At 42.8% G+C, this 26,925-nt stretch overlaps 1 protein-coding gene across 1 annotated transcript in view; it reads right to left on the bottom strand.

The window, feature by feature from the left end:
- DGKB (diacylglycerol kinase beta) overlaps positions 1 to 26,925 on the bottom strand; it is a 638,462-nt gene that overhangs the window by 126,953 nt on the left and 484,584 nt on the right. The window contains exon 22 of the mRNA XM_044295049.1: positions 17,882 to 18,077. Coding sequence (XP_044150984.1) covers positions 17,882 to 18,077 — 196 coding nt within the window. The remainder of the gene's footprint in view (positions 1 to 17,881; positions 18,078 to 26,925) is intronic.

Genomic DNA, 26,925 nt, shown 5'->3' with positions numbered 1-26,925 from the left:
TCTGAAAAAACAAATTCTCAGAAATGTGCTCATCCTTAGACAAAGCATCGTAATTCTATGGCACATAGTCTTAGCCTTTAAACCCATGCCATAGTAATATGTGTGGCATGGATGCAATGCTCCCTACAACCTAATTGCGTCTGTCTTCTCTTTTCCAGCTTACGTAGCAATAAATAAATGGCAGGTAGTAAACATAGACAGTGATGATGTCCATGCCTATATTGGACCTGGGTATCAATGAATTAATTATAGGGTGCACCCTTGCTAGCAGAGCTACTAGGTCTTCGCTGACCAGATGAGTTCTGCTAGAGGCTAATACCACCTTAGTGGGAATTTTAGATTAACCTGTTACATGAATGACATTCTTGAAATTAGTTTTGTGTCCAATTAGTAGAATTTTTTGAATTAGTTGAATTTTGTTTATGGCTGAATCAGTTCTACACACATTAAAAATACTATAATTGGCCTGGAAATTGGTATACAACTCTGAAGTTCTCCTAGGACTTTTTTTTTAGATATCTTGTAATTCTCTTACATATAGGAGATTCATTTCAGGTCCATTTCACCAAATGTTTTAAAAAGTTTGGTTCCTGAACTGAATCGGTTCAAGCTAAACTGAAAATGCGCCAATTGCCCTGAAAGTTGATATAGAACTCCCTCTAGTCTCCTATGACTCATAATTTGTAGGAAAACTTCAATTTAAAAAAAATAATAAAATTCGGACTCACACTGACTCCCTAAGATTGGAGTTCGGATCCAAGTTTTAAATAGTTTTTTTTTTCAGTTTAAAAATCAAATATTAAAGTTATTCACTGAAGTCTTGCGAGACTTCAGGAATAACTCACTTTGCCTCGTCGGAGGCCGCACATTTTAATGCTTTACGGAGAAGAATCTGAAGTAATACAACACATTCACTTACACGGGTATATACATGCACTTCAGAATAACAAACAGTAAATTGAGGTTTTTAGGAAAAAAGGGGCAATTGCTCAGCATTTTCAGCACAATGTGTGCTATTGGGGTGCTGGCAAAAAGCTTATGAAATTTATAAACAAGTGGGGTCGTTTATTAAGACCGGCGTTTTAGACAATGGTCTTAATAAAGCCCCATAGCTGGCGGTGGATCTGCCGAAGTTATGAAGAGGTGCTGGCCTCTATATAAATTCGGCGCATCCAGCACCAGTGTAAATGTAAGCTTTCTTGCTGGCTTAAATTTAGACCATTTTCTAAGCCTAAACCAGGCGTAGAAAATGATGAATGAGAGGGCCCTGCTGGTCTATCCCTTTCCCCTCCCACGCCACACTCACAATTTTAGACCTGGGGTATTTCTGTATAATAAATGACCTCCAAGGTGTTTAGAAAAGGCTGGCTGGCTGTCCATATACAGAAAAAATTAGTTTGTTGCAGGACAGAACTTGCAATTGCCAAGTTGAATGAACTGTGAAATAGCACACAACCCAGACTTACCAGTCCTTTACTCTCTATGCTAAGGTTTTCCTGACAAAACCCTAAAATTTACCCAATTATATGATCACTATAGTGTTCCTAGTACAGATAGATTACTGGGTTGTTTCTGTAGTAGGTGTTTATCAGACACTGCCAAGACACATGCTCTCAGGTCGCAAGAGGAACACATAATGGCATGTAGGGTGTTCCCAGCAAAAGGACTTGCCTGAATCTCACCCTAAGGCCTCTTTCACACGAGCGTGTCAGGATAAGGTCCGGATGAGTTGCGGCAAACCCGCGCGAGTAGGTACTCAATTGCAGTCAGTTTTGACTGCGATTGCGCTCCGTTGTTCAGTTTTTATCGCGCGGGTGCAATGTGTTTTGCATGCGCGTGATAAAAAACTGAATGTGGTACACAGACCCGAACCCGGACTTCTTCACAGAAGTTCAGGTTTGGGTTAGGTGTTGTGTAGATTGTATTATTTTCCCTTATAACATGGTTATAAGGGAAAATAATAGCATTCTGAATACAGAATGCTTAGTACAATAGGGCTGGAGGGGTTAAAAAAAATAAAAAAATTATTTAACTCCACTTGTTTGCGCAGCCGGCATCTCTTCTGTCTTCTTCTTTGAGGAATAGGACCTTTGATGACGTCACTGCGCTCATCACATGGTCCATCACATGATCTTTTTTTACCGTGGTGGATTATGTGACGGACCATGTGATGAGCGTAGTGACGTCATCAAAGGTCCTATTCCTCAAAGAAGAAGACAGAAGATATGCCGGCTGCGCGAACAAGTGGATTAAGGTGAGTTTAAAAAAAAATTTACCCCTCCAGCACTATTGTACTGTGCATTTTGTATTCAGAATGCTATTATTTCCCCTTATAACCATGTTATAAGGGAAAATAATAATGATCGGGTCTCCATCCCGATAGTCTCTTAGCAACCGTGCGTGAAAATCGCACCGCATCCGCACTTGCTTGTGGATGCTTGCAATTTTCACGGCAGCCCCATTAACTTCTATGGGGCCTGCGTTGCGTGAAAAACGCACAAAATAGAGCTTGCTGCGATTTTCACGCAACGCACAAGTGATGCGGGAAAATCACCGCTCATGTGAACAACCCCATTGAAATGAATGGGTCGGGATTCAGTGCGGGTAGATAGATAGATCGATAGATATTAGATAGATAGATATTAGATAGATATTAGATAGATAGATAGATAGATAGATATAGAGATAGATAGATAGATAGATAGATAGATAGATAGATAGATATAGAGATAGATAGATATGATATAGATTTGTAGATGAAGTTTGTAAATGTCAATTTTCATGAAATAGACATTTTTATGAAAAATCAACTGTATGAAACTCCGTCCCTAAGCTTGACTGGTAAGAAATAATTTTCCATCAAAATACAGTAAATAATTCATGTTTGGATGGGCATAATTCTAGTCTTTTAGAAGGTGCCAACAGATGGTTTACATATATAGAAAGCACACGCTGACTTCCAAGTGAGATTAAAATGCATAAAGTATATCATTAGTGTTTCTGGAGCACAATTATGGTCGTCACGTGAGGCTCCAGCTCCCAGGTGAATTATTTTCAGTTCTAATTTTCCTAAGTAAAAGAACAACAGATAATATCTGGAAGGAGTTCTGACTAATTTCTCACGTATACAGTACAGTGGAGAGTTTTTATATTTTGATTATTTGTTGGAAACCAGGAAAATCTTGAACCTATTCTCTACTACTGTACTGCCATCTTTACCTGTTGGCATCAGCACCTGGCAAGGTGCATCTAATGTAAGGGCCAGTGCACTTGGGGCACCGGGTGAAGTTGCTCTGCAATGTACAGGTATAATGCAGTTTGGCCATGGGTCATTGGATGGATGTAAGGGAATCAAGTAGATAACGTGCGTAATATAACCAAGGGCTCACAACATCTACAACCATAAACATGATGTTTTTTATAGACATTGTAAAACTAGCTGTAGATGGGCAGATGTCCCAGTCATATAGACTGTCGATGTGTCCTTTTCCCATTCTTAACCCTATTTTCGGGTTCACATCACTCAGAGATTTACAAAGATATATAAAGAAGGACATATATGTATATATGTATGTTCCACGATCACTCAAAAACGCAACCATCAATTTCAACGAAACTTGGTGTACACATCCCTTGCTACCTGAAAAGAAATCTTGTGGGGGGGTCACAGCTCTCTACGACATACCGTTCCTGAGATATTCCCAAAAATTGACCTGCATTAGCCAATAGAAGCCTGCAAGTCTTTCTCTTCATATCCCAACTGCTATACACACGGTCACATGACCCTTATCAGACCAATAGAAGCTCGCAGGCCCTTAGTCTCCACATACACACAGTTTTACTCCAGGTTTCCATAAAAACCCAGCCATGTTTCTTCACTGCAGTAGGTCAGCTTTAGGCTAGGGCTACACGACGACAATAAGTAGCACAACACATAGGGCACAACTACACTGCTACATGTGTCGCGCGACATTGATGTGGCACTAAAGTCACGTGACAATTTTTATAATGATAGGCTATGGTGTTAATCCATCTGGATTTTTAGCAACTGTCGTGTTGAAGTCGCAGCATGTCACCTGTCGCAGTGCAACACCATAGACTATCATTAGAAAAATTGTTGAGACAAAATGTTGCGCAACACATGGCATCGTGTAGCCGTAGCATTAAAGGGGCAGGACGCTGTGGGGGTCACTGTTAAAGGGACGGGCACTGTGGAGGTCACTGTTAAAGAGGCGTTTACTGTGGATGTTACTGTTAAGGGGACAGGCCGCTGTGGAGGTCACTGTTAAAGGGGAGGACACTGTGGAGGTCACTGTTAAGGGGGCAGGGGCCACTATTAAAGGGGCAACTGCTGTGGAGGTTACTGTTAAGGCAGCGGGGTGCTGTGGGAGTCACTGTTAAGGCAGCGGGGGTGATGTGGGGGTCACTGTTAAGGGGTCTGGCCCCTGAGGGGGTCACTGTCAAGGGAGTGGGTGCTGTGAAACTCACTGTTAAAGGGGAGGGCTGCTGTGAAGGTCAAAGTTAAGGCGATGGGATGCTGTGGAGGTCCAATTTTAAAGTTCCGGGGCACTGTGGGGGGTCAGTGTTAAGTGGTGGGGGACTGTAGAGGTCACTGTTATGGGGGATACTGTTGATATCTTTTAACGACACACACAAACATTAAATGAAATAGATGAAATATTCCCAAGCAGGGTCCTTCTGCTAGTATATATATATAGACACACAATGACAAAAATGTTAATACTTTTCCTACTGCAGGATCTAAAAGTGCAGGGATAGTCTGGTGGCTGTGGGGCGATTCCCTGGGGAAAACATACAAACTCCATGCAGATGTTGTCCTTTATTGTATTCGAACTAAGGACCCCAGCACTTCAAAGCACCAGTGTTAATCACTGAGCCACCATTTTTATTTTTAGTTTTTTTATTAAAAATAAGAAATATATAAAGAAATCTCTAATCGGACATCAGCCATGTCCTCTCTCCTCCTCACTTTCATGTGTCTGGCTGTAAGATAACTGGCTGCAGCAGAAGCCTCTCACTCTGCTTAGTATTGTGGCTCAATCTCATGCCCTGCAGAAAGGCCATATGACTGGACAATGTGTCTGGATAATGCTCTGTGAGCTAAACTAGAAATGTGTGAATCGATTCTAAACAAATAGAATCTGTTTAAAAATTTCACAAAAATGTGTCTGCCAGAACAACTCCAAAGTTTTCACAAGAAGGATCACGTAAAAATGGACCAGCGCCTTTTTTACTGTGAAGATTGATGGGAAAAATGACAGAAGGGAGTAAGATGGAGGATCACATGACACTGGGATGTGAAGGGGCTGTCCTGACTGGCACAGAGGCTGACAGACGGGGGGCAGTATTCAGCCACACTATTCCGCGATCAGCTTGCTACCTGAGAGCATGTGTCTTGGCAGTGTCCGACAAACTACACACACAACCCAGTAATTTATCTGTACTAGGGACATAAAAGGGAGATATAATTGGGTAGGTTTTAGAGTTTTATCAGGAAAAGCATAGCATAGAGAGTGAGGGACCGTAACTCTGAGTTGTGTGTTGTTTAATAGTTCATACAGCTTGGTGGCAAGTTCTATCCCACAACAAACGAATCTTTTTTTCTGTATGTGTACAGCCAGCTTTAAAAACAAAAACAAAAAAGCAGTACAGTGTCCTTGTCATCATCATCAGCTGCTTCTTCTAGCGCTTAGACTCCTCCTCTTTCTCCTTTTCTTCCTTTCCATCATGAGACATCCATAACGGAATTTGTGGCCATGAGAAAACTGTTCGCAACCAGCAATGAGCTTCTATCTAGTTAAGCTGCAGTCACTGCTGTACCACTTAATGGATTCTATTTTGCCTTTAGAGACCTGATGGTGTATGCTCAGCCTTGCTGAAAGAAATCTAGACGCCATTATTTCTCAAAAAGAAACATCCCTGCCTTGTACTCTCTCGTGTAATAAAACATGGTCCGCTCCTTGCAATTGTCGCTGTGCGGCAAGATGCATGTCACTATGGACACTTGAAGCAGCTGTTATGGGCAGGAACAATATATGTCTTTTGCAGTCCACTGGGTCAATGTTTTTATGCGGCAGTGGCGATGCAGCAACAAGGCCAGCGTCACGACTATGGTTTGGTCGTGACCCTTTGTGTCGCATGCAGTTGTCAGCGGTCTGCTTGTTGTCTACCGCAGGTGAGGGCAGTTAGTATGTTGTCTCACGTGTGGTTGCCGCTGGCAACATGATGTTGTTGGCAGTGTAGCAGCCTGAGCTGGTTGCTAGGCGGCTCGCTGTCAAGGCATGCGGTTGCACCTGGCAACGCGTGTTTGAATGTGTTCACTTTCTATGTCTGGTGTGCACGGGAGTTAGTTGTGTGTACACTTCCCCTTTAAGTGACACTTTCCTTGTCTGGTGTTGAAAGGGTTAACTCCTTTCCTAGTATGTGTGTGTGGGTGTGGCTGCTTGGGCTATTTAGCTCCTGCTGGATGCCCGTAGCTGAGGGGTACTCCAGCCATGCTTTATGCTGGAGTCATCCTCCTGGTCTCATATGCCATCTATCCAGTGAGGGCCACCCTTGTGGTCATAAAAATATATGTATGATGTTAAGAAGATGTTTTTATGCTCTTTATATTTATTGCAGCTATGGGTGTCCTGGGTACCTGTGTGATTTGTGTGTGTGCTGTGTCCTTAATGTTTGTGTGGACATCAGTACTTGTGCACGGGTTCCAGTCAGCGTGTCTGTGGCAGGTAGGTGTAGCACTGGTTTAACTCACCTGCCATATCCATATGCTGTATATGTTTACCCTCTCCTTGCTCCTTGGCCAGTGAGACTCCTGTTCGTCCGTGTCTAGGAGGAACAGGTCGTCTTACCCTGCTCCTAGTCCAGGGATTTCCTGAGGGCTAGTAGGGACTCTAGGTTCCGGAGTATGAGCCCTCCTACCATCTGGGTTGGCTCATACGGTTAGGAGTCAGGGTCAGAATTAGGGACGCGCTAGGAGGTGACCTGCTCCCTGATCCTGTCGTCCTGGCCTAGCAGCTACCCTTATCCTATTGACATCGCACGGTTGAGGATTTCCCCCATTCTCAGCCGTCACAGCCAGGTCCTATTGACATCACCACGTTTGTGTCTCTCTGGTTCCCACCACTTCCGCCTCTTTCATGTCCTGCTCCGAGGATATTCTCCTGTCCAAAAAGCATTAGGGCAGAGCATTTCTCTCATTCCCCTTCCCTCCTTTCATGTTTGTAAACTGATGTGTTGCCATGTGGTGTTGGAGCGGATCAGCATCACTTGCTGAAGTGCATCAAGCAGCAAACATCCCACTGGCTGTGTCCCTACCAACTCCAATTGGGGAAGGTAAGCAGTGACAATGGGGGAAATAATACATGCTCCCTGCATAACACACATGATCAATTTAGTCATGCAACATTTTTTTTTAAGTACAGTGGCTTACAAAAGGCACTGGCCATGTCCAGGAGACTGTCTAGACAATTCGAACACTTTTGATTCTTGTCACATATCAAATTTTTTGAAAATTTGAGGAATTGGACACAAAACGAATTTCAAGAAGTTTGCTCATCTCTAAACCCATGAGCAGCAGCTGCACAAATCTCACTGCTGGTTACAATGTATCAGTCTGCAGTCCAGTTCAGCTCAAAAAGCATTGTCTAGACTGGATACAGGACTGATTATTCACTGACAGCAAACAGATACCTTGAACTTTATGAGAAATTAAAACACAATTTTTAAACGATCAGAGATTAAGCTTTATTTACATAAAACCAGAAAACACCTTTAAGAAAAGTTCTTCTCAAGTTTCAGTCCTTTTATAAATGATCTTAAAATGCTGGAACTAATAATATTTTAGAAAAAAAAATAAGACATTCCCTTTTTAAAGCTACAGACCCCGTTCCTCTTCAACAAATATATCTATTTTTCCCCTCTATTTATAATTGAACTTCCGATGAAATGATGCATTAAATAATGCTGAGAACAGCTGCCGGAGAAGCTATTTTTATGGCATTCCTGACAGAATAGTCACCGAACATGTAAATATTGATACGTGAAAGAGACATTTTTAGCTGTTTGCCTCAAAATGAGACAAAACCTGAGAAGTTCCCATCTGCAGCCCCTGGCCGAACGAGCAAAACTTGCCTGTTAACTAAATAAGTACTGTCATTTACTTGCCATCACCCACTGTGCTCATTTCTCACCTAGAAGCAGGGGAGAGATAGATTGTAACTGTTAGCCTGCAAAAGAGAGCAAATGTCAATGGTTCTGAGGCGCCACGAGCGCCTGTAATGAGCACAATTTAACCTGTTCCATATATCAAATGCTCGGGATTGATGATGGTAATAAAATAAAAGCTCTTCTGTTGGTAAAAGATGAGCGTTCTCCACCAAAACTGTGTTCACTATCACCCTGGGTTCACACCTGAGCGTTTTACAGCGCGTTCAAACGCGCTGTAAAATGCTCAAGACATGAAATCCAATGCTTCCCTATGGGAATGGTTCACACCTGGGCGTTTTACAGCGCGTACGAACGCGCTGTAAAACGCCCGACGCTCAAACAAGTACTTGAGCTTCTTTGGGGCGTTTTGACGCGCGTTTGTGGCCATAGGACACTGCAGTCAATGACACAAACGCGTGTCAAACGCGCGTTCACTATTACAAAAACGCGCGTCAAAAACGCGCGTTTGACGCGCGTTTGGGAAACGCTCAGGTGTGAACCCAGGGTCAGAGAGGTGCAACGTATAGTATGTGTAAGAGGAGGCAGAAATGATAGTTACAAAGTTAACACGGTGGAAAAAAGACAATGTCCATCAAGTTCAACCAACGCATAGGTAGGGACGCGAATCACAGAAGGGAGTGATATTGGCAAATGAGATGGATAGATAGATAGTTATGAGATAGATGGATAGATAATAGATAGATAGATATTAGATAGATAGATAGATAGATAGATATTAGATAGATAGATATGAGTGGTAGATAGATAGATAGATAGATAGATAGATAATAGATAGATAGATAATAGATAGATAATAGATAGATAGATAGATAGATAGATGGATAATAGATAGATAATAGATAGATAGATAATAGATAGATAATAGATAGATAGATATATAAATAGATAGATAATAGATAGATAGATAAATAGATAGATAATAGATAGATAATAGATAGATAGATAGATAGATAATAGATATGAGATAGATAAATAGATAATAGATAATAGAATGATAGATAGATAGATAATAGATAGATAATAGATAGATAGATAGATAGATAGGAGATAGATAGATATAAGATGATAGATAGATATATAGATAGATAATAGATAGATAATAGATAGATAGATAGATAGATAGATAGATAGATATTAGATAGATAGATATGAGTGGTAGATAGATAGATAGATAGATAGATAGATAGATAATAGATAGATAGATAATAGATAGATAATAGATAGATAGATAGATAATAGATAGATAGATAATAGATAGATAATAGATAGATATATAAATAGATAGATAATAGATAGATAGATAGATAGATAGATAGATAGATAATAGATAGATAATAGATAGATAGATAGATAATAGATATGAGATAGATAAATAGATAATAGATAATAGAATGATAGATAGATAGATAATAGATAGATAATAGATAGATAGATAGATAGATAGATAGATAGATAGATAGGAGATAGATAGATATAAGATGATAGATAGATATATAGATAGATAATAGATAGATAATAGATAGATAGATAGATAGATAGATAGATAGGAGATAGATAGATAGATAGATATAAGATGATAGATAGATAGATAGATAGATAGATACAGATGCAGCTGAGCTGAACTTGATGATTGATGTGTTAAATAAGGAATGGCAAGAAAAAGATAAACTTTTCAAGGGCTTTGGTTACGAGATAACCAACACTGTGCCATATGTTATCAGAGTCAAGTTTAGCTCGGCTACAGCTGTAGATAGATAGATATACAGATAATAAATGCTATTCATTTCAAGCTATATTATGGAAAAATATAGTAAATATCAATTTTCATGAAATTGTACGAAAACTCAATTGTATGAAACGAGAAAGAAAGAAAGAAAGATGGAAAGAAAGGTAAATCTATAATACATAGATATAAAAGAGATGTGAGATAAATAGATAGATAGATAGATAGATAAACAGATATGAGATAGAATTTTAGATAAATATATGGATAGTTCAAAATTTAGGACATGATGCGTTTTTGTAGAAACTTCCATTATTACGAAGTCTATATGTGTGTGGTGGTGATGGTGGTAGGGGGTGTGAGGTGACAATCATTGCCCTGTCACCCTTTCCCCTCACTCCCTTCTGATAGAATTCCCCCACCATCCCCATATCGTCACCAGTGGTTTTGATGTTGCGTCTCTACTGCTTCGCCTTCCTACTTTGCTTTAGAGAAATTAAATCAGAAGTCATCCCTCTGATTTCATCCTCCGGCAACTTACCCAAAAGAAAAGTTGCCCCCCGAAGAAGCGATCACTGTGTTATGTGAGGCCTGCAATGTTATACCTGTGCAAATCCATCAACTGGAAAGGGGAAAGGAAAATAAGTTTCTTGGAGATGATTACCGGTAATTGGCTGCAGTAGCGTGCACATTTCAGCCTCTAACCACAATTTACAAACGCAGGGCACGAGAGTCTCCAAACAGCGCAACCGTACAGCATGACTAATTCATCAAGTGCTAAAAGCAGCCAAGCCAAGGATCCCAGGCAGACAATGGAAGTCGTCGACGGCAGAGAGACTCTTGACATTTAAAGAGACAACGCTTCAGTCAAGTAATCAACCAAATTATGGAGTGCGGGATGCATAAGTACGACTGTACACGTTGTCAGACAAATGCATATAAATGTATTGTATTATTTACATCCTGAAACGCGCCGGCCACGAGGTACTAGAGTGAAAAGTCAAGAAGTAGAAGCAAGAGCAAAGAAACTTAACGGTAAACTTTTAGCTACGAGACGTGATGAGATAATTAGAAATTTATTGTCAGGGAAAATGCAATTCTGAAGGTGGCCATACACGTTGGATAGATGTCTTCTGAACCACCCAATTCACAGATTGTGACACAATGGTTATTTGCGCTGCAATCTGCAACTTTTCCCTGCTTACGCCAGTTCTAAAAAGGGGGCCATGGTGTGGATGGGAAACGGGGAGGCTCAGAAGGCCCATCTCATTTATCATTTTCTGTGCCTGTCTTAGCAAGGGAGCTGGCATACATTTAGGCAGGCAGTGGATACACCAAAGTTATGTAGAGGTCGGCGCCTTTAGATAAATTCGGAGCATCCACAGCCAGCTAAAGGGCTATTAAGACCAGCATCTAAAACTAAGCACGTGCACGTGGACAAAAAGATTAGAACAAGAAAACAGCAGGTGGTGCTATACCAGTGATGGGCAAACTATGACCCGCGGGCCATATACGGCCCAGCAGACCTTTTTATCCGTCCCGCAGAGGCAGCAAAAGTGGAGATGAGCGCTTCCATTGGGAAAGCTCATCTCCATATTCATCTGTATAGCCGTCCTCAGGACAGCGATACAGATGAATGGTGCGGAGGAGCAGGGGAGAGGCCTGTAGCCTATCAGAGGCCGGCGCAGGCAGCGCAATGATGTCATCCCACCGCCTGAGCCGTACAGAGCGGGACACAGGCCGGAAGAGGCCTGCATCGCATCTCTGACAGCAGCATAAGGTAAGTATATGTGTTTATTGTTTTTATTATTTATAGTATACTGTGGCAAAAAAGGGGGGCCTATATACTGGCACAATATGGATTGGTACTATGGAGAAGAGGGGACGCACTATGGGGGCCACTATGGAGAAGAGGGGGAAGCACTATGGGGCACTATGGAGAAGATGGGAAGCACTATGGGGCCCTATATACTGGCACAATATGGAGGGGCACTATGAAGAAGATGAGAAGCACTATGGGGCCCTATATACTGGCACAATATGGGGGCACTATGAAGAAGAGGAGAAGCACTATGGGGGCCCTACATACTGGCACAATATGGGGGGCACTATGGAGAAGAGGGGAAGCACTGTGGGGGCCAAATATACTGGCACAATATGGAGGGGCACTATGAAGAAGAGGAGAAGCACTATGGGGCCCTATATACTGGCAAAATATGGGAGGACACTATGGAGAAGAGGGGGAAGCACTATGGGGCCACTATGGAGAAGATGGGAAGCACTATGGGGGCCCTATATACTGGCACAATATGGGGGGCACTATGGAGAAGAGGGGAAGCACTGTGGGGGCCCTATATACTGGCACATTATGGGGGGTTCTATGGGGGCCCTATATACTGGCATAGTATGTATTCTGTGAATTGCAACAACAAAGCTAACTCCAGGCTTTGATGTCTTAGCAAACAAGGGAGACCAACAACACTGTTCCCACTAAAATTGAACGCGAGTTATACATTTTATGTTATGAAAGAAATACATTGCATAAAAATTTTGTACAATAACTCTTTTTATGCTTTTCTACCTTGAATTAAACTAAACCTTTAATGTTACGAAATTTGAATTTAATTTATATTAATTCACACAAAAGCCCCATCCATCTACTCTTGGTCTGGCCCCCGGGTCTAATATATGAACCCATTGTGGCCCACGAGTCAAAAAGTTTGCCCACCTCTGTGCTATACAGACACATTTCATTGAATAACTCAGTGACTATACTTAATGTTTTATTACATTCAGTCTCAAAAGTATTCAGACCCAGGTGCTTGTTTGAAGACTGTAAAATATTTTTCATGGAACAACCCTTTAAGTTACTGTCACGGAAGTTCCCGCAACAGGTGGCAGGAGATCGGTGAGACTGGCAACACATGGTTTGATCTGATAGGTTTTCTGTTTGGATCAGATGACGTCTGTGTTGTTTCTGGTGCTTGTCATACCTTCTTTCCCCAGGTGTGGCTATTATGGTCAATTAACCTTCTCTATTTATTGTTGTTTTTCCCACTATGCTATGCAGTTTATAGCTTCAGTTGGATAGCTGGTGTGTGGATCTCAGCTGAGTTCCTGGTGCTGCCATAGCCACTTGAAGTTAAGTGTTTTCTTTCCCTTTTGTATCTTGTTTGGGTTATTTTGTGTGTGGGATTTCCCTGTCATTTGTATTATGGCCTGAGGGAGACTCCTTAGCGTCCTTCCTTTTGGAGGAACAGGTTGTCTCAGTCCTTATATTAGTACCAGGGTCCTATAGGGTGAGTTAGGACATTAGGTGTTCCTGTGTATGAGCTCACCTACCTCTGGGGTCTGTTCATATTAGTAGGCGGGCACAGATGTATTTTGATCAAAATATATTGGCTAAATGTCTCAGATTTTATCATATCAGAGTGAGGACTTTGTCCATATATAATGCTTCTACTTTAGGAAGTGCATTATTACCTTATTTATGTGATTTCATACTGGTAGTTAGTCAGGACTTTGATTAGGGTTTTACTAGGAGGTGTTAATCTCCTTTCCTTAGTTTCCAGGCCTTCTTCCCTCACCCCTTGCCCTCCTATGTTCGGTGTGGTGTTTCCCTCCCACACCTGAACGTGACAGTTAAGTGATCATCTTGTTTGTTGCATAGCAACAAAGAAAGAAAGAAGGACGTGACTACTCCTGAGTGCCTTACTACTAAGTTTCCATAGCCTGATTTGGAGGAAAGTTGTGGATAGGATCAAGCAGCCATGAAAATGGGACAAGAAGTAGAGTGAGAAGAACCTATTTTCCAGTCCCCCAAAAATGTGATTCCCATCCTAGGACCAGCCTACGAGAGCGATGTTTATAAACATACAATTAATACGTTATTTTAAAGTAGTTACAGAAAAACATGACTTCAAGCAGCGCTAGCGGCGGTAGAAGTCAAAGTTGTCAGCCGCTATTATGCCCGCGACTACAGTATGTCTAATGACACACACTGCTTTTGTCTTCAATCCAGATGTCATCTATTGATGGGAACATTTGATCCGCAGGTGCATTAGTGTCTTTATATGCCAAAACAAATTCCGCAGAGAACACGAGATTTGAGGGGATAATGCTATTTTAGTCTTTTAAGGGAACCATCTCAAGTGTTGTCACAAAGGTGACAACAGCGTTTAAATCAATGGCAATATTTCAAAACTAGAACAATTTTTGACTCAAACAGCCCAAGCTTTAGATGTTCTTATTTTCCGAAGATATCTAAAAGTATTTCTCCAGGTACAATTACAGTCTAGCATTTATGTAACAAGCGATCAGACTCTTTATTTTGTACTTTTGTTTGCACATTACTTGTGAAAAAAATCTCCAAAACTTCTATGGGATTAGCAAAGTATGACTGCTTACTGATGGAAATTGGGCCACTCTTAGCCCAGCGGTCTGTGCCGGCGCTGTTGCCCCTACCCGCGGGCACGGCCGCCGGGCTCCCTCTTTTCTTCCTGCTGCCATGTGCCGTGCTGACAATTGCAGGTAGCTTAACTGTTGTATCTGTGCTCCATGCCAGAGCTTACTTCCTGCTGGAGATCTGTACTGTTTGTTAGGGCTTGTATGGGTGTGTCTCTCCTCCCTGTGAGGCAGCACGTACACGCCCTCTGTCTCACTAGCCTATGGCTAGATTGCAGGAAGTATTTAAAGGCACTTCCTGCCCAAGGAAGGCACCTGAGCAACTCATGGTTACTAGCTTGTCTAGTTCTAGGTGTTTTTGTAGTTCTCCTTTTCTGTGTACCGGACACTGCTTTTGGATTTATTGGATTTTGCTTGTTTGCCGCCTGCCTCTGACCTTGGACTTCGTTTACGGACTTTTGCTTGGTCGTTGCCTGCCCTGACTTCAGACTTTCTAACCACTTACTTCCCCTCAATGCTTGCACCGGTATCTTTGACCCCGTGGTCAGCTGCCACTGACTCGGGGACTGCTCTGGAGTGGCACCTGGCAACTACCCTAATGGACCAAACCTATCCTCACCATCAGAGGCTCTAGCGAAGACCAGATAGTTGCTTAGTCATGCCCCTCTAGAGTATAGTCAGTCAGTGGCGCAGTGGGTCCACATCTGCTTGCATAACAGACACCTGGAATTGCTCTGGTAAGCTCCATTCAAGTGGAACTGTTTCTGGACAACCCCATAATTTCCTATGATGTCTGGAGAACATTCAACTACACCTTCTCTCTACTTCATGAAGGCCACCCATGAAGAAAGTCATACTCCATTACGTATCTAAAAAAGTTATTTTCTAGGGTCATTTTTGGGCTACACGTGATTAAAATATTTATTGTCTTCTTTTTATCCAGATTTATATATCTATTGGAGACCTTGATGGTCCATTAGTTAGTCAACTAGTAGTCCACCACTTGAACTTCACAGCATCACAGGATGCTCCTTAGGAATGCACTATTAATTGTAACTTACTTACCTGTCCTGGTTCCCTAGCCATCTGTGAGTTTCCAACCACTACCTATTGAGTCTTCTGACCGGGGCATGTGCAATTAATTTTTAAAGTATAAAGTTGACCTGGCTTTTTTATTTTTCTTCTGTATCACTCTCTACTGTACCACATATCAAGCTGCCAAATCCTTGGAATGTTTGATCAATCTCTTGAAGTTTTTCTACAGTTTTTCTACTTGTATTTCTAGCTCTGCTCAACTTTCATCATGAGATCTTTGGATTGACCAGCAATTTTACTGTATGTCTATTAGATATTATATTGTAAATATTAAAGGAAATCTTTGCTTTGCACAAATTCTTCTTGATAGAAGGGTCCTGTGTCTTCCTGCTGAGACCACCAGTGATCAACTGTAATTTGTGGGAAACTTTTGCGGTGAGTTTTCGGTTTTCCTGCAGCACCATCACAGGAAAAATGAAGTATTACATAGTGTCAATTTAAATCAATGTGTTGTCTGTATAATTCAAGACAGGACAGGACAGGTCTTCCAGAGCAAGAGACACTCTTTGTAACCTCTCTCTACTCTGATCAAAGGAGGAAGATCCTGAACCGAGGACCCCCCTCAATTTTACCCAGAATTCCCTAACCTGGACAACCCCTTTTTCATAATTGTAGAAAAAGACATAGCCCACATATCCATTTTCACAGTGATCCAGACCAATAGGACAATTTATAGCACCAACATATTCCACAGCACTTTTCAGATATTGGAGGAGATTTACTTAATTAAAATGTGCCAAATTCTGGTGCAATTTGGGGTACAGATTTTCTACCATATTTAGTAACCTATTTTTGCCACCTTCTATCCTTTTTATGACTTGGCTGACAAAAAAGAATGGCTTAGTGACGAGGCCATAGCTTTGTGGGGGGTGATTTAAATGTGGAACCTTGTGTCAAATAATGCGCAAAAATTTTAGTACATTTTGGACTAAATTAAGCCAGTAAACAAGTGGTTTAAACTGAGACTAGACCCTCTATAGGTACGGCAGATTTATCGCCCCAGCATTAGTCACTATGATGAATCTGGAACACTTTAATAGTTTCTGTCTAAGTTCACACTGTCTTGTGGACTGTGAGTTAGATTTATGAAGACTGGAAGGCGTAATGCCTTGACATAGTGTGAGATGGTGTGAGAAGCACCACAATTACTAAGAGGCACACATCTAAATAAATTTGGTGCATATTGCAGGTCCATGAAATCTGTGCCACCTAGGTACTGCCATGAGTTTCAGGCATTGTGGCAGAAAACTGGAGCAAGTAATATAAAATGTGTTGGTTCTCTCTGCCCATGCTCCTCCACACACACATACACACTCATATTTTTGCACAGAACTTTTTGCCCTTGGTCTGATTTGGCCCCAGGATCCCAGTGCTGCAAAGCACCGCTGCTAACCACTGAGCCACCATGCAAGAGACAACCAAGCAACATATAGTATATAAAAGTGAGGTCTTCATGGTGGAAAAATAATGTAAAGTTTCTAACATCAATCACAATGGAAAACCTTCCGTTATAGATGGCAGTAGGGACACTAGGCTAAAATAGAACTGTTTGGCAAAGTCTCAGACTGCTGTGTGTTTCCAAAAGGCAATCAAACATTACTTTTTACTATCCACGTTATAGCTCACATTTCCCAATCTATTGTGCTTCGAATGCGATCCATCAACCGCTAATCAACTCAAGTCTTTTACAGAACAATGAGGAGATAATTCCCTGTTGACCCTTGGACCTTCGCGAGGAACACAAATACCCTGATTAAAGAATAATAAAAAATATATAAAAATAAGTGAAACAATGTGTCCTCTAAATGGGAATTGGTAAGGGTTAGTCAACAAGCCTATAGTGATAATAGAAACATGTTAGACAGATATGTTTTATGGGTGAATTTGTAGTCAATGAGACATAACAACCTGGAAGACCATAGAAATGCTGGCTGTGGCTTCACCGGACGAGAGATTTCTGATCAGAGGATCTTAAAAGGGTGTTTTGGAAAGCAAGGCTGATTTTTTCCCCCCAAAAAAACAGCACCACCTCTGTCTACAAGTTGTGTCTGGTGTTATTCATTGAAGTAAATTGGACTGAGCTTCAGTACCTCAAACAACTTGAGGACAAGTACGGTGCTGTTTTTGAAAGACAGCAGCCATGTTTTACAAAAAGAGAGCAACCTACTTTAAAGGGTGCACATTAAGGGGCATATTTATCGTAGATCAGCGGTATACAGGTTTTGGCACTCTGCTGGTTCCAGGCCTTCGAAGCTAGGGGTTACTGGTGCCAACAAAAAAGTATTGTAAAAACTTCTGGTGACACTGCAGGGGAAACATGATAATACACGGACGTCTGATAAGGCCCATAAATAGAATTTAGCATAGCCCTTGATAAATTGAATGTGACATATGTAAGATTTACTGCACCTTGCGCTGCAAATTTGAGCTCCTTTACATCGGTCACCGTGTTCCTCTTTTCTTGAGTCTTCTTTTCAAGTCTGCGATTAATTCTTCTTTTTCTGGTCTCTCCCCAGAGATTTGAGCCACCGTGCATGCTCGGGATGTTCAGAATAGCAATTCCTTCCAGAGAGATATTTCCAAGATCCATTTGGATGCCGTCACACTGCAAGAATCACATGAGCATTATTATCTCAAATGTTTTTTTTACAATTAAACAATTTGCAAATATTTCACTAGAAATCAATATTTCTTACATTTTGTCTTTACTATCAAATAAATAAAAATGAGAAAAATATAGGAAAATTTATAATAGACCAGTGTTTTTAATGCTGGCCCATAGTATCTCTCTCTGTGCACTGCTTTGTCAGTCTGTGCACCTAAACTGAAATCTATGCGTCCCTAGCTGGGGTAGATTTCAGTCTTCTTCTACAGCAGAAAACTGGCGTAAACGACGATATATGTGCCAGGCCTGCTGGCCCTGCCCCTTCCTTATCATTCCCCCTTTTCGGGAAATTGGCGGTGGCAGCGGGGAAATGCCACTTGTGCAAAAAAGTGTTTGTGACTTTTTCCATCACTAAACTGGCATGGTTTTTCAGATTTTGCAATTGATTTCCTGTCAAAAATATCCAAAAACTTTCCATTACCCAACTCGTTACTTCTCATTCCCATCCTGGTTGAGTATGGCAAAACTATCACAACCTCAGTGTAATCATTAACCTATTCAGAATGTGGGTCCACATTGACCTTCAACTACAGCTGTATGCCCCACTGACCAATAAGGGATCCCAACTAGTGTTGATCGAGCACCAAAGTGCTTGTGTGCTCTGGCCAAACACATCGGGATGCTTGGATGCTCTACCGAGCACCCGAGAATAATAGGAGTCAATGGGAGAACCCAAGCATTAAACTAGGCACCCCCTGCTCTGAAGAGGGGAGGGTGCCTGGTTCATAGGAAAAGGTCATAAATTGATGGAAACACCACCAAAATGGTTCTAAAACCGCATGGGGAGGATGTATCGATGCATCTTGGACTCCCAGGTCGCTGCTGGAAACATTGTTGCCCGAGTAGTACGCCACTTTTACAGACTGACAATAATACGCACCAAACCAAAGATATAATTGATTTTAGAGGAAAAATGTATAGGACACATTCTTTCTTGAATATTTACTTGTATATAAAGTGCAAGTTCATCCAAAAATTACAAGCAAGAGACACGCTGATACAACCTGTATATCACATAAAGGAGGGCCTCATTCACATTGTGGTACAATTGTTCATGTAGTGGGACTCCTACACTCATAAAGCCTATGCATTAAGTCAAAGGGCTGCCAAAAATTACAAGTAACCGGCACTCCAATACACCCTTTATTACACATAAAGGAGGGCATCATACACAGCCTTGAAAAATTATGATTGATGGCCTGCTGGTGAGCCTCTAAAATATTAGGGGCGAGGGCCTGCTGCTGAGCTGACCCTCTAAAAAATTATATGCCAGAGCCTGCAGGTGAGCTGACCCTGTAAAACATTATATGCGTGGGCCTGCAGGTGAGCTGACCCTGTAAAAGATTGCAGGTGAGGGCCTGCAGGTGAGCTGACCCTCTAAAACATTATATGTGAGAGCCTGCAGGTGGCCTGACCCTGTAAAATATTGTAGATGAAGGCCTGCTGGTGAGCTGACCCTGTAAAACATTCTATGCAAGGACCTGCTGGTGAGCTGACCCTGTAAAAGATTTTAGGTGCAGGCCTGCAGGTGAGCTGACCCTCCAACAGGTTGTAGGTGGGGGCCTGCAGGTGAGCTGACCCTCTAAAACATTATATGCGAGGGCCTTCAGGTGAGCTGACCCTGTTAAAGATTGTAGGTGAAGGCCTGCTGGTGAGCTGACCCTCTAAAAAATTATATGTAAGGGCCTGCTGGTGAGCTGACCCTGTAAAACATTATATGCTAGGGCCTGCTGGTGAGCTGACCCTGTAATAGATTTTAGGTGCAGGCCTGCAAATGAGCTGACCCTGTAAAATATTTTAGGTGTGGGCCTGCTGGTGAGATGACCCTGTAAAAGATTGTCGGTGAAGGCCTACTTGTGAGCTGACCCTCTAAAACATTATATGTGAGGGCCTGCAGGTGGCCTGACCCTGTAAAATATTGTAGGTGAAAGCCTGCTGGTGAGCTGACCCTGTAAAACATTATCTGCAAGGACCTGCTGGTGAGCTGACCCTGTAAAAGATTTTAAGTGCAGGCCTGCAGGTGAGCTGACCCTCCAAAAGGTTGTAGGTGGGGGCCTGCAGGTGAGCTGAGCCTCTATAAAATTAAATGAGAGGGCCTGTTGGTGAGCTTACCCCGTAAAAGATTTTAGGTGTGGGCCTGCAGGTGAGCTGAGCCACTAAAAAATTATATGCGAAGGCCTGCTGTGCAATCCCAGGGTACGACTCTCTCCCGGCTTCCACAACATTCACCCAGTGTGCCATCATGTAAATGTAGCATCCCTGGCCGAATGCACTTGTCCATGTGTGCCTTGGTTAAGTGGACCTTCCCACTAACTGCATTGGTCAGGGCACGTGTGATGTTATGGGACACCTGTTGGTGTAAGGCGGGCATGGCAGATCTTTAAAAATAGTGGTGTCTGGGTACTGCGTAACGAGGGACAGACGCCGACATCAGGCTGCGGAATGCCTCAGTGTCTACAAACCTAAATGGGAACATTTCCAGGGCCAGTAATTTAGAGCTATGGCCTGTGGGTGGGTGGCTGGGTATTTGTGCTTGTGTTCAAATGCCTGGGGTATGGACATCTGTACGCTGCGCTGTAACACGGAAGTGGATGTGGTCGCTGATGGTCCTTGCGAAGGTCCAGGTGAAGGGCGGGAAGCATCCGGGCCTGCGTCTTGGACAAGGAATTGGCCAGCACGTAACACAGGGGAAGAGGAGGCAGTGGTGTGACCCGCAGACACTGATTGTGGACCCAGGCGTTCGGCCCACCTATTAGGGTGCTTTGATGCCATGTAGCGGATCATGCTGGTGGTGGTGAGGTTGCTAGTGTTCACGCCCCTGCTCATTTTTGTATGGCACAGGTTGCAAATTACCATTCTTTTGTCGTCCATACTTTACTCAAAAAAGTGCCAGACTGTGATACACTTACCCCTTGGCAAGGATGATTTCTGCAAGCGGGTGCTCCATGAAACAGTTGCGGGCCTGTTTGGTGTGGCCCACCTTCTCCCTTTTGCCACCCCACTGCCTCTTCTAGCCTGTTGTAGTGCAGCAGATCCCTCCCCCTCTGTACTGCAGTCCTCGCTCGGCTTTCCACCTTCCCAGGTTGGGTCAGTGACTTCATCGTCCGCCACTTCCTCACTCTACTCATCCTCCTGACTTGTTGACCTATCCACTACCTCAGTGATTGACAACTGTGTCTTATCCTCTTCATCAACCTCTTGAAACAGTAATTGCCATTGAGTTATTGGCAACTGTGTCTCATCATCATCCACCTCATTAAACAGTAGTTGACGTTCCCCACTGTTATCTTCTTGTGATTGTGGATGCTCAAGACTTTGTAAATTAGGGCACAAGATCTGTCCCTCTTCAAGCGTGCTTGTTGAGAGGGCCAAATCAAGGAATGGCGCTGAAAAGAGCTCCTCGGAATATCCGAGTGTGGGATCACTTGTTTACTTAGACTCTCCATGGTGGGAGGAAGGAGGATCAGGGTGAGGATAGGGTTGAGCAGACTCGTGGCTACTGAGACTGGACATGGTGGAAGACAGGGTGGTGCTTAACCGACTGGAAGCATTATCTACTGCAATCCAACAGACCACCGGGTCGCACTGGTCTGACTTCAAGAGTGGTGTCCTGCTCCGCCCTGCAAACTGGGACATGAAGCTAGGTATCGTGGATGAGTGTGTTTCTTGTGCTCTGGCAGCAGGCACAGTTTCACCGTGCCCAGGGCCATGACCTCTGCATGCACCATCAGCCTCACGGCCACTGCTCTGTCCCTTACTGCTCGCCTTCTTCATATTAAATGTAATATATGATTGAAAGTCTGTCACACATACAGTAGTGTAGGATTTGAAAGTGTATGCGCAAACAAATTAAAAAAGGTATTTGGGATGTGGAAACGTCACACAGGAGATATCCAGCAGATAATGTCAATGCTGTCACCAGCGGCTAATGAAAAATTACAGGGAATGTCATAGGTATTTGTGATGAGGAAACATTATACGGGCGAGGTACCACCGGTAATGTCACTGTCCGCAGCGTCTACGCAAAAAATTACACTGTATGTCACAGATACATTTTTGAAGCGCACACGTTACACTGGAGATGTGGCCCTGGTAATATCACTGTCAGAAGCAGACACCGTCTATTGAAAAATTACACTGTATGTCACAGATATTTTTGGGATGCGCACACTTTACACAGGAGATGTGGTGCAGCTAATGTCACTGTCCGCAGCGGCCTAACTATTGTACGCTATTTAGCGCAAGATGCGCTAAAAATACACACAATAATCCTTAGAAGGACTTTTGGGTCTATAAATTTTTAGCTATTTAGCCCAGGTTGCGCTAAAAATATACACTGCCTGTCCCAAAAAATGTTGCCATCTGGATTTAACTAAGCAAATAGCTATGAGCCTCCTATTGGATAATTACTTCATGGGCGATCATCTTTCAGCTGGCAACAAGTTATTTAACCCCAACTGGTGCAATGAGTTGCTTCTCATTTCTTAAACAACCATGTCGAAAGACACATTTTGTGGTCGTGGAAAAGATCTTAGTCTGTTTGAGAAGGGACAAATTATTGGCATGCATCAAGCAGAGAAAACATCTAGGGAGATTGCAGAAACTACTAAAATTGGGTTAAGAACTGTCCAACGCATTATTAAAAACTGGAAGGATAGTGGGGACCCATCGTATTCGAGGAAGAAATGTGGCGGTAAAAAAATCCTGAATGATCGTGATCAGCGATCACTTAAACGTTTGGTGAAATCAAATCGAAGAAAAACAACTGTAGAACTCAGGGCTATGTTTAATAGTGAAAGTAAGAGCATTTCCACATGCACAATGTAAAGGGAACTCAAGGGATTGGGACTGAACAGCTGTGTAGCCGTAAGAAAACCACTATTCAGTGAGGCAAACCAGAAGAAAAAGGTATAATTTGCTAGGGAGCATAAAGATTGGGATTGGACTCTGGAGCAATGGAAGAAGGCGACTTGTTTTTTTGGACAGGCAGTGTATATTGCTGCCGCCATTCACAACAATAGTCCTTAAAAGGACTTTTGGGTTTCTGATTTTTTTTTTCTAATAAAATGATTCCTATTTCACTACCTACACTGTCTGTCCCTTCTTCAGCACAGCTCTCCATGACTAAGACTGAGCCGAACATGTGTCATCGGGTGCTGCTATATAGCACCCAATGGCGCGTTCTGGACAGCCAATCACTGTAATGTCAGTAACCAAGGTGGCTACGGCATTAGAGTGAGGGCAGCACTTACATGCGGGGTGGAGACTCGAGCATTGCACTTGAGCACACGCGGTATTCGGCCGAATACTGCCATGTGCCGAGCATCGAGGTGGACGAGCCGAACAGGTGTTTGGACGAGCATGCTCGATCATCACTAATCCCAACCTAATATTCACCTATTGGAATTGGGAAGCCAAGGCCACACTCAGTGCACCCTCTTCTGTGAAAAACAATGTAACCCTAGAAGAACTTCTCACTGGAGAAGGAGTAGGGGATCTTGGGGACATTGTGTTGTGTGTTTTGGGGTTCAGTTGAATGTTGTTTTTTCCTATCGTCACTTTTATAGTACAGTATTCCGAAAAGTTGGTAAAATTCTGACAACTTCAGTAAAACTCCCATTACACCAAGCATCTCCCTGTTCTTTTTCAATCCCCACTGGTTGGTTGGGGCTTTAGTAGGAAATATTTCCACATTGCTACTTTTATCACGCACAAGATGTCTCCAAGGACATTCCTTACTGAGAAATTGCACTTCACTGCCATCCATTATACAAAGAGGCCATGAAGGTTATTCACATACTAAAGGCACTCTCTTAAAGGCGATACCCAGATTGGAAAGTTTAGGGAATTTGATTTAATATGGTGTGTGTGTGTGTGTGTGTGTGTGTGTGTAAGGAAGGATGAGGGGGGCTGGTGATTACCTTTTTAAATTCCCAGAAAAGAGAGACATTAACAAGACTGCCTCCATCTCTGGAGGACCAGTCCTGTCCTACATTACACAAGGAAGCCATTGATGTGAATGGACAATGTGGAATACTGAAAGTCCCCTGCGGTTGTGCTGCAGGTAAATTGAACAGTTACTGCCATCCTAACAAGTAGGGATTATCCAAAGTGAACATCCATTTAAGTTTGGAGAAATGTCAATGTCTAGAAGAGCTTCCCACTGAAATGTTCACATTCTTTTGGACCAATCACTTTGTGTTACTGACAGCTGATCACAGGGTGCCCAATGTCTATTAGCTGAGGTTAACTAGAGTTCAACTGCCCATAAAGGTGAAAATGAAGCAATACACTGACATTACATTGACATTTTCCAGAGAGGCATGTTCTTTGCAGTCACTCTCCACTTTGTCTAATAGAAAGAGCAACTACAGGACTCTCATGTATTAAACATAATGTATCATCAGGAATTTAAATCAGGATAAATTATTAACATCTTATGAAATATTTTTTTATTTTATTATCCACATGAATAAATATTGCACTTTTCACAATGGCCACTAGATAACGTGTTTCCTGTTTTCTGCAGCTCATTTTTCCCTTTTACTGTATAGACTGGGGCAGGATGAGCAGAGTCATCTCATAATTTTTTTTAAAGGCATCTCTATTGTACTTCTGGAGATATAGATAATGCTTGATAGTTATACAATATAAACAGATAAGGCTCCAGATGCAGCTTCCCTGTCGCACTCTGACCTCTAGCAGAGGGAGCTGTACTCCATCAAATCCTGGAGACTGTAATAATCTATGCATTTATCATTCAAATGACAAACTTATTTCAGTTGCCATAAAGGACACAGAGGAAGTGTGTGCCTCCAAGATGGCCGACCCCAGGGAAGCTTTAAAAAATAAAAATAACACATAACAGATATTATTTTACTCAACAAACTTACATCTAATTAATAATTTACATGAGACATTCCCTTAAAGGAAATGTGTCATCAGAAAATGACCTATTGGTTAAATCACATTTGTTTAACATATTTTTAAAGAATTTTTGATTATGTTATTTTAAATTTTTCATGTCACTATCTATAGTTAAACAAAAAACATAGAATCCTGCGGTTTTCGCACTGACCACTAGTGTTGAGCGCGAATATTCGAATCGCAAAATTTAATTGCGAATATTGCCACTTCGAGAATTCACGAATATTTAGAATATAGTGCTATATATTCATTTTTGCGAATAGTGTTGATTACTAATATTCTAATTGCGAATATCAGCACTTAGCAACATCCCTAGCAACCAATAGGAAATTTGCCTACCCCTTAGTGTTGATTGTGAATATTCTAATCGCTAATTTTATTGTGAATATATTACATTGCCGATTTTCGCAATCAAGTAATTAAAGACTAGAGATCACAAATTCTCGAATTGGCAAATTTATGGCGAATATTCGGGCAGAAATGCCCGAAATATCGCAAATTTGAATATTGCCTATGCCGCTCATCACTACTGACCACTAAGGCCTCATGCACACGACCGTTGTGTGCATCCGTGGCCGTTGTGCCGTTTTCCGTTTTTTTTCGCGGACCCATTGACTTTCAATGGGTCCGTGGAAAAATCGGAAAATGCACCGTTTTGCAGCCGAGGCCGTGATCCGTGTATCCTGTCTACCTGTCCTATTTTTTTGACGGACAACGGTTCACGGACCCATTCAAGTCAATGGGTCCGTGAAAGAACACGGATGCACACAAGATTGGCATCCGTGTCCGTGATCCGTGGCCGTAGGTTACTTTCATACAGACGGATCCGAATATCCGTCTGCATAAAAGCTTTTTCAGAGGTGAGTTTTCACTTCGCGAAAACTCAGATCCGACAGTATATTCTAACACAGAAGCGTTCCCATGGTGATGGGGACGCTTCAGGTTAGAATATACTGAAAAACTGTGTACATGACTGCCCCCTGCTGCCTGGCAGGTGCTGCCAGGCAGCAGGGGGCAGACCCCCCCCCCCCTGTTTTTAACTCATTTGTGGCCAGTGCGGCCGCCCCCCCCCCTCCCTCCCCTGTAGTTAACTTCTTGGTAGCCAGTCCCCCCTCCCTCCCCTGTAGTTAACTAATTGGTGTCCAGTGGGCCCCCCCTCCGTCCGCTATAGATAACTCATTGGTGTCCAGTGGGCCCCCCCTCCGTCCGCTATAGATAACTCATTGGTGGCCAGTGGGCCCTCTCCCCTCCCACCCCCTCCTAATTAAAATCGCCCCCCTATCATTGGTGGCAGTGGTGAGCACCGATCGGAGTCCCAGTGTAATCGCTGGGGCTCTGATCGGTAACCATGGCAACCGGGACGCTACTGCAGTCCCGGTTGCCATGGTAGCTTAGCAATTTGTAGAAGCTTCATACTTACCTGAAGAGCAGCGATGTCTGTGACCGGCCGGGAGCTCCTCCTACTGGTAAGTGACAGGTCTGTGCTATAAGCAATGCGCCGCACAGACCTTTCACTTACCAGTAGGAGGAGCTCCCGGCCGGTCACAGACATCGCAGCTCTTCAGGTAAGTATGAAGCTTCTACAAATTGCTAAGCTACCATGGCAACCGGGACTGCAGTAGCGTCCCGGTTGCCATGGTTACCGATCGGAGCCCCAGCGATTACACTGGGACTCCGATCGGTACTCACCACTGCCACCAATGATAGGGGGGCGATTTTAATTAGGAGGGGGAGGGAGGGGAGAGGGCCCACTGGCCACCAACGAGTTATCTACAGCGGAGGGAGGGGGGGCCCACTGGACACCAATGAGTTATCTATAGCGGACGGAGGGGGGGCCCACTGGACACCAATGAGTTATCTA

The sequence above is a fragment of the Bufo gargarizans genome, chromosome 5, assembly GCF_014858855.1.
Source record: "Bufo gargarizans isolate SCDJY-AF-19 chromosome 5, ASM1485885v1, whole genome shotgun sequence".
NCBI lineage: Eukaryota > Metazoa > Chordata > Amphibia > Anura > Bufonidae > Bufo > Bufo gargarizans.
Note: the sequence above shows the minus strand (reverse complement) of the source record. Positions and strands in the feature narration are given on the sequence as shown.